The 14157-nt window shown below is 36.3% G+C and overlaps 1 protein-coding gene across 1 annotated transcript in view; it reads left to right on the forward strand.

The window, feature by feature from the left end:
• Positions 1–14157, forward strand: part of VPS45 (vacuolar protein sorting 45 homolog) — a 66437-nt gene that overhangs the window by 16315 nt on the left and 35965 nt on the right. Inside the window, 3 exon segments of the mRNA XM_027609715.2 lie at positions 7578–7736; positions 7942–8049; positions 8858–8979. Coding sequence (XP_027465516.2) covers positions 7578–7736; positions 7942–8049; positions 8858–8979 — 389 coding nt within the window.

The raw sequence follows: 14157 nt of genomic DNA on the forward strand, positions 1-14157 counted from the left end.
ACAAAGAAGAAAGAGATACCATCCTTTTCCTCAAAGAGCTCACACTATGTAGAAGGGAAGAAAGAAATTTAAACCAGGAATTACCATGCTATAAGTGCTATTTACTAGAGGTATTTACTAAGGGATATGGAAATACAGAGGAAGGACAACTGTTTCCCCTAAGGATGAAGCTTCTTAAGAAGATGACATTAGATTTGGGTCTGGACAAATAAGGAGGAGGGCACCAAACAGTAGAAGTGCACCAACCAGAGAGAAGAGGGGAAATTCTTGGCAGAGAGAATGCAGGCATGGAGATGTGGAGGGAGAAAAATTAAGGGAACAGAGAATAATGCAGTGTAGCTAGTGCAGGGTACAAGATGAGGAATGGTCTTAGATAAGCCAGAAAGACAGCCCGGAACCTGATTATGGCCATTGAAAGGAGATTGGGCTTTAATCTTAAAATGTTGAGGGCTACCAGAGTATTTTAGAAGAAAAGGGACATAATCAGACTCTGGCCCCAAGAAATTCACAGCATTGTTGAAAGGACAACACTAAAGCACAAGGAGCACTTAGACAGTGTTTCAAGGTACTATTTAATTAAGTTAAAATTGTGATTCTGACTATAATTAGATTTGAGGTTATCAGGGACAGTTTCTTAGAGAAGGTGATATTAAGATGGACCATCAACAATGAATAGAATCTGGGGGAGGATTTCAGTCAGGGAAAACAGCAAAAGCAAAGAGGCAGAAGTATGCAGAAAATAATAAACAGTGACCTGTTGGAGAGTGGGTGTGGAAGAGAAATGGGAGATGAAATTGAATTGGTAAACAGGAACCAGTTTATGAAGAAGCTTGTAAGAGGAATTTGCACTTGCTGAGATAAGCAGAGAGATCCATTGTAGGGCCGTATGTAGAAAGTTGATATGATGAAAGCAGTATTTAAGGAAATTTAATCTAGTAAGGATGCTTTGGAGGTGAAAAACCTGACGTTGGGCTAGTAGACTCACAGTGATAGTACTAAAAATGTACAGTAAGGGCAAATCTGAGAGACGGTTCAAAGGGAGAAAACAGTTGAGCAACAGGTTGGATATAAGGATAACAAGACAGAACAAATTCGATAATTCCAAGGTTCCCGAGAAATGACAGTGTGGTATCACTGGCGATAAGTCACTTGGGAATGAGGGTCCTTTGGGAGGTAGCCATTTCTAAGGCACTCACCATAAGAAGTGCATTTCCTTATTAGTAGGACCCTATATTCTACAACTTAGTCTCTTTCTTTCCCTGCTGTAATTCGACTTGACTTTATAAAATAAAGCCAGCATGGTATAATGGAAACAACGCAGGCTTTGGAGCCAGACTGTCCTGACTTTTATTCTGTCTCTACCTACCAAAGTTTTTTTGAGAAAATATTACTTATTTTGCCCAAACCTCAGGGATAAAGATTTCGAACTTCTAGATTTTTACCAGGATTCAGTGAGATATGTAAAATGCTTCACATATGTTAGGTGGTTTGTAAATGTTGGTCCCTTCCTCTAAACATAATGCTTTAAATATATGCTACAACTAAAACAAAGAAATCCACCCCCCTGTGGTTGCTCTAGTTATAGCGAGGTCTTTACTGGGATTTACAATTTGTTACTTTTTACTCTTTATTAAGATTTCCTCTGAAAACATCATCAGTTTGAAAATCATGAAGATTCTATTTGCTTTATATTTATGAAAAGTACTTCTGTCAACGCTGAATTTTATCCCTGTGTTCTTAAATTCTTTCAAAGAACTTTTAGGCTGATTTTATTATTTTTTTAATTGTATTGAATTCTAATTCTTAAATAGATGATATAAGTTCTTGGTGAAAGAGGTATGTAGTAAAAACTCAGTCTGTTACTAGTCTCACATGCATCCTGACAGTTATTCTGTATATGCGCAAGTTTGTGTGAGTGTGTGTATCTCCTCTCTTTTTTAAATTCAAATGATAACATACTGTACACATAGTTCTGCATTTTGCTTTTTCCCTTAACTGTGTATCTCAGACTGTTCCAGATCAGAATCTAAACACTCATTCTTTTTAATCACTAAGTAGTATTCCTTTATAAAGATGTATCGCAATCTGTTTAATTTGACCAACTTACTTGAACCAGTACTTACTAATAACAGTTTGCAGTTTTGTGGGCCTAATAGAAGTATTCCTATGAAAACTTTTTATTTTTTCCAAGAAAATAAATTTTCTTTTCTTATTAAATAAAAACAAAATTTTGTCCTGTAATTAAATGTAAATTTCCTTGTTTCTTTATCTTTTATTTTTCCCTTTGAAACAACAGAACCAAACTTAACCACTAGCCAGTTTTAGTATCTTTATTTGTATCTCTCTACCATACAGAAAGCAGTTAGACAAGGTTACTATAATTTCCTTGCCTGAAACCTTATTTCTTGTTCATTTTAAAAGAAAAAAATAGATACTTTAAAATATGAATTCCATTTGTGATCCACTTTATATTTTAAAAAGTTATCCTCTGAAGGTTTTCTTGCCCATGTTATTAGGGTTTTACAGTGAGCAGTTGATTTGGACTCCCCCACCATAAAGGATTTCTTTGGCAACATGATTTAAATAGTCTATAAAGGGAGCTTTTGTTTGATAATGAGTACATGCCAGGGCCCTGACCCCTAGATGGTTATAGCATTCCTTGGCTTGACCTTAGATGATAATATGTCATGAAATAATGAATTGAGGTTTTTGAGTAGAGATGGCATTTGCTTTATTGAATAGTAACTATATCATGATGAAGGAAAAAAATACATATATTGCTAAAAATTAACTTATATAAATTTACTGCCACTTCTAACCAGTTATCCTACAGGCTAACAAAAATTTGATTTAGAAGAATTTTCACTAGAACCAAACTGCAATGTACTATCATTAAAACATATCTATAGCCTTGGAAAAGACTCATTTGATTAGTGAGGAAGATTTTTTCATGCCATGAAGAGAAATATCTTCAGAAAGTAAGCAGTTTTCCCCCTTGTGTGTCATATCATAGTTTTTCATTTAGAAGGAAGAACTAGTCTGTTTTTATATCCTTCTTTCCTGACCTTGGGTAAAAGGCCTCAAATCATCCTATTAAAGATATAAAGACTCTTAGAAAAATTAAGAAGAGTTCTATTTGAAGCAGTATAGAGTAGTGGCTAAGAGCTTGGGACTTTAATGGCTTGGGTTTGAAAATTATAACCACTCTTAGTCTTTTTGTCTGTAAAATGGGGAAAAATTACAGTACTTACCTTAAAGATTTTTGTGAGGGTGTAGTAAGCTAGTACATGTAAAGCACTTAATATGGTACCTGGTACTTAAAACATTCAATAAGTAATAACTGTCACATTATCCATATTATTATTTGATGATACATTCTGTTTTCTCTATGACATCTAGGATATTGTTTTCTAATCTACTCATCACCTCAGATCTCTCTCTCCCTGATTTCAGAAGGGTTTTTTGCTTCTCATTAAAATCCTAAGAAAATTGTTTGGGACACATTGAGGTGACAATTTTACTTTCACCAATTAAGAATAAAAGTGATCATTTTCTCTCTAAACCAACATTTAGCCAGTGTGCAGACAGTGTTGACCAGCAGAAGACCTACAGCAAAGCTAAATTTTATGTTGACTAGTCATTAAGGAAAAGAATACTGACTCAGATGTATTTACTAGTCAGTGGAATTGGGTCCTGCCTACTTTCTATCATTTTTTCTAGATAAACTCTTTATAGTCCCACAACAGTGTTCTCTCAAACTGTTAGACTCATTTTTTTTTATCATATCAGCATGTTGAAGGCTTCTGCCAATTTCATCTTATTATTCTAATCTGCTGGATTATTAATGCTAGTCATTGATGATTTTACTACATTAATATGATAGTAGATAACAAGGTAGAGTTCCTGTTCTTTAAGTTAAATTAAAACAAAAAATAAAGACTATTTTTAGTTGCTGACTTCATCTGTAATTTATACAGTGGTATAACTAAGTCATTATAAAAATTTGTTCTTATGCTGCTTCATCATAATTTTGGTAGAAGAAAACAGAAAAGTTGCCCAAAACAATGGAAGGATCTTTAAATATCAGAAAAGAATTGTTTTTTAATTGATGTTTTTTGAGTGAACATTAGCCCCTTTTTGAAACTTGACCTTCAGAGACTGTGTTTTTGCTTTTCTTTTCCTATTCCTTGATTAGGCATATATGAATATTAGAATTCAGTGAATTCTGTGTTTGAATCCTATCTTCTTAAGAGGACAGTAGTTTTCTTTTGCTCTTTACTCAGCCATTGTTATGTGAAATATACTTTTCTCTCTTGAAAGTCTCAAGGCTTATGGAAAATTTCATAAGAAAAGAGAAACCAGAAGTTCATTATGTAATTCACTCATATTTCCAACGTATAAATACCACCATGTAGCAGATACCTGCTGTGTAATTAGAAGTCGCTCGGATTGTTTTCTCTTCTCTGGTTAGTACACTGGAATCTCAATATAACATACACCACTGTTGGTCAAGTTGATGAGTCAAGTAGCCATGAGTGAAATGTTCAAAATTAAGTCAGAGGATAGGGCGCCTGGGTGGCTCAATCGTTAAGCGTCTGCCTTTGGCTCAGGTCATGATCCCAGGGTCCTGGGATCGAGCCCCGCATTGGGCTCCCTGCTTGCTTCTCCCTCTCCCACTCCCCCTGCTTGTAGTCCCTCTCTGTCTGTGTCTCTCTCTGTCAAATAAATAAAATCTTTTAAAAAAATAATAATAAGTCAGAGGATAACATGGGATCCAGGCAGACAAAAATGCCCTTCCTCTTCAAAAACTTAAATAGCTGAAAGAGAAGAAAGAGCTCAGCTTGTACCTACATGTTTCCTTTCATGAGGAAATAGATAAGCCTAGCTGGAACAATGACCTGAGTCATGGTTGGGTCCTAAGGGATCAAAAGTAAGCAAAGTAATCTACTCAAAGTAATCTTGGATCAGATCTGAGCCACATCCTCAAGGGAGAGCTATGAGTCAAGCCAGGGACTCTAAATACCAGCACCAGATCTCAAGGAAGAGAAGTGGATTCTTTAATGGGAAAAAGCCAAGAGTCAAGATACAAGTGAAAGTAGTTAGAAAGGGAGCAAGTAAGAAGGGTACAAACTGATTGGGGCAGTCTTTGTCCCTATACCAGTTTTGTGGTTTTATACTTACTTGAGAATCTCAGATTTGCTGAAAATATAGAAATTGAGTAGATTTAAGGTAAAAAGAGAGTGATCCCAAGGGCAGGAATTGAAACATTGTGCCTATAAAAAAAGTGGCAACAGAGATCCCAGATGGATGTTTTAAACTTAGGCTAAGTTGATGAGAGACATAGGAAATAGGGTATTCTTATTATGGTAGAAACTAGTGGCAAATTTGAACAGGTATTCTAAATAGTCTGTATTCTGTGATTACTGTGGAAAGGGTACTGCAAAAGAAAAAAAGTAAGGAAATTCTTATGACTGCAGGGTTTAAATCTAAAGAAGAGAAATATCTTCCCTTTTGATTCCTTAAAGATGATGCTAGTGAAATATTCACCCAGAAAAGCAACAATAGAAATCCTACCCAGAGAACTTCCTACTTGAGAGCCACCTGGGAGGTTCCCCATGTCATCATAGTCCTCTTTGGTGTGAACAGAAGAGTTCTTAAACATTAAACCTGGTTGTTGTGAAGTATTAAAAAGATAAGGTATGTGAAAGTATCTTATAAGTTGTAAAGTTGCATTTGGATGTATGTCCTCAGACTCTAGTGCCCTCCAAGGCTCTTGCCAGTCTTTCAACTCAACCCACTTCTTTCTCTGATTTCCATATTCCTGTTAAGAGCATCTCCTCCTTTAGTCTCCCAGACTAATTCTAACACTTACTGATGCTTTAGGGCCTTTTTCATGAAGTCTTTCTTGATTCCTCAGCAACCAGATGTACTTTTCTTCACTCTGTGTCCCCTTCCCCGCGTTGTGCTGATTCTCGGTTTCTGTTTCTTGTTTTGTTTTTTGCATACATATGTTTCTGTTATAATACCACATGTGTTTTCCTGAAAAACCTCCAGTTCTGCAAAATCATGTACTAAAAATAAACAAGTATTATGGGAAAATAGGATTATAAGCAGGTCACTTAAAATCCACGTAACTAAAAAAAAAAAATCTATATAACTTTATAATCAAAGCCCTAATAAAAATAGTGACAGTCCTAATAAAAATATTAGCACAGTTAACTCTCCACAGACATTTGTACCTAGAAATATACTCAGTCCATCCTTTGTAGCCTTCCTTATTCTTGGGGCTCACATTTTATTCTTCAAGATGTAACGTCAGAAAAACTTTTGCTTCTCATATAAATTAGTTTCACCAAAATTAAAAATACAATATGGGGATATCAGTCAGTTTTTGGCTGTCATTTTGTTTGCTTTTTAACTCAGAGAAATTTCTTCACATCCTTTTCATTTGCACTTGCCCTTTCCCCATATTGCTTAATACAGTGGACAATACAACAGCTCTTAAAGCTACAAAACCAGCTACTTCTTGCAGAAAACTCTTGTGTAGGATTTACATCCTCTTTTCTTAACATAGTGTTAAAGCTTCCTCTTAAAGAGGAAGCTTGGCCCTATTCCCTTAATACTAACATGCTGGAAAAACTACATATAAGCCATTATACCTTCTGTGTTAAACTGACACCATTCCCATATTTAATGATCTCATAGAGTTAAAGTGCATTCAAGAAATGTGCTTTGTAGCAGAATAGGCTGTAATTGTTTCATTCCCCTTCACCTCCTTGTCTGTGAACTCACTGAGGACAGAAACTGTGTTTAACTCACCTCTGTATCCCCTCCAGTGCCTGGCATAGTGCCTTATGCTTAGAGGGGGATCACAGTGTAGTTCTTGGCTTGAATTAACTTGTTCTGTTGCATAATAAGCATAAATACGTACTATGGGGAAGTTCCTTAATATGAGGATTGACAAAACCTAAATGATTTTGTCCAGCTTCCTTTGCAGTCAGTACCTGCCCTCTTAAGATCACAAGTGTTCAATTTAGAGATTACATGCTTTACATACTCATATCTCTGAAAGGCATGTAGAAACATATTGGTACATCTGATGCTTCTTGGACATTAAGCCCAGTCCTCCTACATAAAACTCTACCAACTTGTCTCCATTTCACTGGTCAGTCACTAACGCTAAGCAATAGTTTTACAAGTCAATGGGTCAGTTCTGTCGTGTGCTGTGTTGATTGAAATGGTGGAAATAGTATATGTTCCTTGTTTCAGCAAGGAAACTGCAACCTTTCCCACATGAGACCATAGACCATCTCATCAAAGGAAAGAAAGGAACTATCCATAGTTAAATTCATTTTTGTCCTAGAGCAATTGCAATGGGAAATTCTTGTCTTAGGCAAAGGCGTTTAATTTTCTGTAGTTGAAACAATTGCTAAACCTATAACCTGTACATTGCCATCATAGCAATCTTAAGTCATGAACTCAGATGCATCACTGCCATTCATTAGACTCACTAGACTTAAGATCTTATACATCACTCAGGTGAAGGGGAGATAAATACCAGCTTTTTGTTTTTTCAGAATGTAAAGAGGCTCCTGCAGAACCCCAAAGTGACAGAGTTTGATGCTGCCCGCCTGGTGATGCTTTATGCTCTACATTATGAGCGACACAGCAGCAATAGCCTACCAGGACTAATGATGGACCTCAGGAATAAAGGTGTTTCTGAGAAGTATCGAAAGGTAACCAAATTTATATATTAATCCCACCAAACAGCTAGCAACTCTATTATTATATTCTTAGTTCTGACAAATCATACTGCTTTTACTTACAGAAGTGTATAATTATGTCCTCTCATGTCTTCATTTCCTTAATAAAGGTATTTTCTTATGAAATGAGTTTCCTGATCCCCAAGCAATAAGAGGTGGTTCTCTTTTTTCCTAATAGCTTGTGTCTGCAGTAGTTGAATATGGTGGTAAACGGGTCAGAGGAAGTGACCTTTTCAGCCCCAAAGATGCTGTGGCTATTACCAAACAGTTCCTCAAAGGATTGAAGGTATGGCTATGTCCTCTCTACTTTACTAAATGAGAAACAGTGGAAGCCCCTGCGGCTGAGAGTGAATAAATAAGATCTTCAAAGTAACTTCAGGATTGCTGCTAATTTAGTACTATGTCAATTAAATGAAATTAAAGCAGACATCTCCCAAAAGCTTTTTCTTCAAATGCTTTCTATATGGGAGCAGCATCAGCATTGGACCGAGCAGCTGAACAGGGAATAATAGAAAATTTCCAGGAAATACCCCAGAGTAAAACAGACAGTTCTGTTAGTTATAGCTGTTTTACTCCATTTCTTTATCATTAAGATTTGTTTGGTTGTTTTTCTTCGAAGGAAATTAAAGGTGAAGCAAACAACTGTAGATCTTTTAAAATTACTATTTTCTTAAAATGGTAAAAAAAATTAGTTTTAATCTGCAAGCCTTTCTTATGTTTCCTGAAATGTTTCCATTTACCTGAGTGTTTCTTGACTCCTTTTCTATGTGGTCTTTTCCTCTTATTTGCTCTACCTATCATATAACATTTTCACAAAAGGATAAGAATCACTGAAAAGATGATAAAGGATTTAAGCAATTCCATTTTTGAAATTCTTTTATAATAGCTAGGCTTAAGTTACAAAGTATTTTTATGAGATTAGAACATTTCTAATTAATGAAAAGAAATTTTTAAATTATTTAACTGGAAAATTCCCATTTGAATCTATCCCATGAAATCCCTATTGAGTGCATGTCCTTTTCTGATGAGTATCATTAACTGTTATATTGCAAGTTCCCCTAAAATGATATAAGAATCATCTTCCCCTCTCTTAGGGAGTAGAAAATGTGTATACTCAACATCAACCTTTCCTACATGAGACCCTGGACCATCTCATCAAAGGAAAGCTTAAGGAAAACGTGTACCCTTATCTAGGCCCCAGCACACTCAGAGACAGGTAAGGTAACTAAGATATTAATAATAAAAACCAGAAACACTAAGAAAATAGGAAATGTGGAGCGTTGTAAGAGACAACAACTAAGATGATATTGTTCTACTCCTCCTCCTGTTTTTTCAGTTCTGAGATTCTTTTGGTTTTACATGTGTCAGGGTTAGATAAAAATTCACCTACTAAGCCTGCAAGATTATTTCTTTTGGAATAAAGAAACAGGTGTTTTGAAGTATCCCGTATACTTGTATTTTGTCCTTTGGTATCAGATGAGTTTACTTATGCCATTTAAGGTTCAGTTCCATGGCATTTAACATTTGGAGTTTCAAGCATTAATGCCAAAAATAGATTTGCTGCTTGGTTGCCATCCAGAGCAGGTTGTTACTATTTTTGGTGAGGACTGGACTTTGCCAAATGTGGCCAGCATAGAAACTGAGACCTAATTAACAGAGGCCATTTGTTACACAGAAGCAAAGGATAGCTTGCTTTTGGGGTGTTAACCGAAGGAAGCAATTAATCGTCATTTTAATCCAGTGGTCTGTTAGTTTTAATAAAAACAAAACTCGTCCAGATCAGCTTACTTAGATCAACCTGAAATTTTAAATATACACAAAATATACTTTGTTATAAATTATATTCTTGTGTATTTTTTACTGGGACCACATATTATAAAGAACCTAATATATGTAATGGGATAGATTGATGTGCAAATTGTTACTATTGGTAGACTTCTTCAATTATTTCAGCTAATCATAACCTAAGAGTCTTGGAAGAATAGTGTTTTATAAATATAATAAACTTCTGAAAGGAAATAGATGACTCTTTTATATGATAAAATATATTTTTTTTCCATTTTGTTCCTTTAAAAAAAAAATCTCTGTAATTTGGTAACAGAACAGAAAAGAAAGATCTTTTAAAAAATCCAAGGTTGAGAGGCAGAATATCTGGGGTTAAATTCAGACAGTACATTCATTCAGATAAAATGTTTAAGGACCTTTTCAGAAATGTCAGCTAAGTGGAAAGAATGCAAACCAGCCTAAAGCTATTTACCTATCTTAGAGGCTTTTTGAAAAACAGTATAACTCTATTATATGGCCTTCTAATTAGTATGATAAAAGTAAAAATATTACTTTTTATGAATTTCATATAAGAATTATCAATCAATTAGCTATTTATTGCTAAAGAGACACCATAGACCACCAGAAAAGTATATTGTGTATGATTAGTTCATAACAGCAAACCTTTCTAATTTGGGTGATTCATTTCTGAACAAAGCTCAGAATGATGCTTTTCCAACAAAATGCACATTTATCAGTTGTCAGCATCTGTTAGCATTTGTCACTATTACCTAAATACAAATATAGCTAATAATTCTATTGCTGCATCCTTTTATATAACAAATATTTATTGAGTGTCTTCAATATGTCAAAAACTGTTGTAAATGCTGGGGAAACAGAACAGGAAAGACAAGTTACCTGCCCTTAAGGAACTTACATGAAGGAGACAGTAAGCTAATAAATAAAGACTATATAATTTGAATGAGATAAGTGCTGTTGAGGAAATAAATAGTGTAATAAGCTACAAAGTAACTTTGGAGAGGTGAGGGGGGCTGCTTTAAATGGAGAGAAACCTCTCTGAGGAAATGCTATTTAAAATGAGCTTTGAATGGGCACCTGGGTAGCTTAGTTGGTTAAGCGTCTGCCTGCGGCTCGGGTCATGATCCCAGGGTCCTGGGATCAAGCCCCGCATCGGGCCCCACATCCGGCTCCTTGCTCGTCGGGGAGCCTGCCTCTCTTCCTCTCCCTCTACCTGCTACTCCGCCTGCTTGTGCTCTTTCTCTCTCTGTCAAATAAATAAATAATCTTTAAAAAAAAAAAGATTACAAGACAGAGCCAATCACATAACAATTAAGAGAAAAAGCATCCCAAGCAGAGGGAACACTGGAGCACAGGCCTTGAAGAGAGAACTTGGTAAGTTCATGGAACGGAAAGAAACCAGTGTGGTTGGGGCATAGTGAGTAAGGAGGAAATAAGTTGAAAAAATAAGTAGGAGCTGGATTACATAGGGTCTTAAGAAGGGTTTTAAATTTTAAATGTCAAAGGAAACCATTGAAGAGCTTAGCATGTAAGTGACATGAACTGAATTACTTATTAAAGGATCATCTTCTAGGGAGAATTGATTTCTTTTTTTTTTTTGAGAATGGATATTTGAAGGCAAAAACAGAAGCAGGGAGACTACTTAGGAGGCAGTTGTAATAGTCTGGGTAAAGGATGAAAGAGGTTTGGATAAGGAGGCTGGGAGAGAAAGAGTCAATAGACTTATTTAATGGAGTCATCTACTCCACTAAAGAGGTTATCTACTCTTACCCTCTTACCACAGAATAAGAGAGAAGTGAAGAATAACTCTCAGGTTGGGGTGGGGGGCAATCAAGTTGTTAAGTTGCAGATGCCTATAACCAAGTAGAAATGTTGGATAATAAATTGGGAGTCAACAAGATTTTGGTGATATTTAAAGCTATGGGATATAAGATATATAAGATCACTTAGGGAGAGAGCATAGAAAGAAAAGAAGAGAGCCTAGGACAGGATTGAGTGGAAGACATGGAGCCAGATATGGAGACTGAGGAGGAGGAGACTTAAAGATAGAAAACCAGGAGAGCATAGTGTCATACAGACCAAGAAGCAAGTGGTAACCTGAGTGTAGTCTTCTGAGAGGTAAAGGTGAAAACAGTGAAGACTCCATCAGATATGGCAACACGAAGGTCTTTGGTGACCTATTCCCAGTTTCCAGGAGATTAGAAACCAAATTAGGGTTACGGGATATAAAATAAAATAGAGATAACAAATGTATATAACACTTTTTTTTTAAGATTTCATTTATTTATTTATTTGACAGAGACAGAGATAGCAAGAGCAGAAACACAAGCAGCAGGAGTGGGAGAGGGAGAGCAAGCTTCCCTCAGAGGAGGGAGCCCGATGTGGGACTCAACCCCAGGACCCTGGGATCATGACCTGAGCTGAAGGCAGATGCTTAACGACTGAGCCACCCAGGAGCCCATATATAACACTTTTAAAGAAATTTTGTATGAAGGTGTCAGAAATGGGATGGTAGCTAGGAGAGAGTGTATACTCAAGGGAAAGAGATTCTAGAGCATATCTGATGTATGTATGTATGTATGTATGTATGTATCTGTAATCTAATGAGAATTACCCTAAAGAAAGAAAAGTCAAAAATGCTGAAGAGAAAGAGGAAGAACTGCACAAGTCTTCAGGGGGTCCAGAGCATAAGCAGAGGAGCCTTTGATAGAAACAGAGCTACTTTTTTCTTTTTAACAATTTTGATGGTGAGAATATGGGACCATCGAAGCTGATTGCTTCTGTTTTCTCAGTAAAATACGATGTCAAGTTATCAACTGAGGTAGTGGGTAAAAAGAGAAAACATTGTGAAACTGTCATCTTGCAGGCCAGGAATCAGATTTACTAGGGAAATGTAAGTAGGACTTCTAGCAAAACTGAGTGCCCATTAGAGTTTTATGATCATTAATTTAAAAACCTTGGTGGCTCAGTCGGTTAAGTGACAGACTCTTGATTTCAGTTCAGGTCATGATCTCAGGATCTTGAGATCAAGCCCCACGTGGGCTCCACACTCAGTGCGGAGTCTGCTTGTCCCTCTCCCTCTGCCCCTCCCCTCTCTTTTCCTCTCCCCCCTCCCAAATAAATAAATAAAACCTTTAAAATAGAGCCCGTGAGCCTAGTTGTGTGGTTTTCTCCAGCAACTTTTGGCTGTACTAGATTAAATGAGGATAAGGCTGGCAGCTAGGCCCAATCTGGATTTGGGGAATTGAAAACAGAAGGAGGGTATTGGATGGTAAATAAGTATTGTTGAGTGAATTAGTGGTCTTGATGAGGTCCAAGAATTATTATAGTAGAAGTATTAGTGTAAGTTAATTAGAAGTTGAGGAGGTTGTTGTTGGAGAAAGAGATCTTGAATGCAAGATTTCACAATGCAGATACTTAAAGTGAAAGAGTTTAGGTTATAATCATGGATGTTGGTTATGAGGGATGGAAGAGCACATCATCCTGGGTGAGAAGACCAGGATGTGAGATGAGTAATCCACATGGATGTGAAAGTAACTGAAAATCCTGAAAGGAACAGCAGTGAAAAGGAGGACAGTAAACCAGAGCTAAAGTCTTCAGGGAATAAGTGAGTGACCAGGAAAGGAGGTCAGGAGAAAACAGTGTAACCGCATCATGGGCTTCTAACATAACGGAGACATTGAAGAAGGCAGAGAAGTTCGTTCTGAAACAACAGGACAGGGCACAGAAGATACCTACGCCACCTTCTGGCCCTGCTTAACAGCAGGTAGACTGCAGAGGCCTTGAAAAGACCTACCGAACATTCTGCTTCTAAAAGTTTGCCGTCTAGATATATTGTGCAAGTACAAAAAAGACATATAAACAAGGATAGTTACCGAAACATTATTTGTAACAATTAAAAAACAAAAAACAAAACAGAAACAGGCTAAATATCCATCCATAAAGGACTGGTTACCTAAATTACAGTACAGTGCTATGCATTCTTAAAAAATAGCATAACTCTTCGTGGGGTGATATAAAAACTTTCTAAGATATATTGGATAGAAAAGCAAAATGCTATAATATCCTTGTGGTGCTCGCTTCGGCAGCACATATACTAAAATATAATATCCTTTTTGTGTAAAAAACAAAAACCCATATCTAAGCATAAATATTATTATATACACATGTGTATATTAACAAGTCTGCTCAACTATACATAGTATGTATATAATATATATGCAAGCACACATATCTATGTATACTATACATACTTCAGAAAGAATAAGAAAGTTGTTAAGTGTGGTTACCTCTGGATATTGAGACAGTAGTTAGTTGTATGCCTATCTGTCTTTCCCACTAGCTATTGATATTGTATTAAGTATCATTTTCTTGAAGTAGGAACTATGTTAGTATTTGGGTTTTTTACAATATTTAACACAGTGCTTTACCAATAGGTGTTCGGTAGGTGTCAAATTTCTCTTTTTTTTTCCTTAAAGATTTTTTATTTATTTTTTAACAGAGAGAGAGCGAGAAGGGGAACACAAGCAGGGAGAGTGGGAGAGGGAGAAACAGGCTTCCCGCCGAGCAGGGAGCCCGATGTGGGACTCGA

Source organism: Zalophus californianus, chromosome 4 (genome assembly GCF_009762305.2).
Source record: "Zalophus californianus isolate mZalCal1 chromosome 4, mZalCal1.pri.v2, whole genome shotgun sequence".
Taxonomy (NCBI): domain Eukaryota; kingdom Metazoa; phylum Chordata; class Mammalia; order Carnivora; family Otariidae; genus Zalophus; species Zalophus californianus.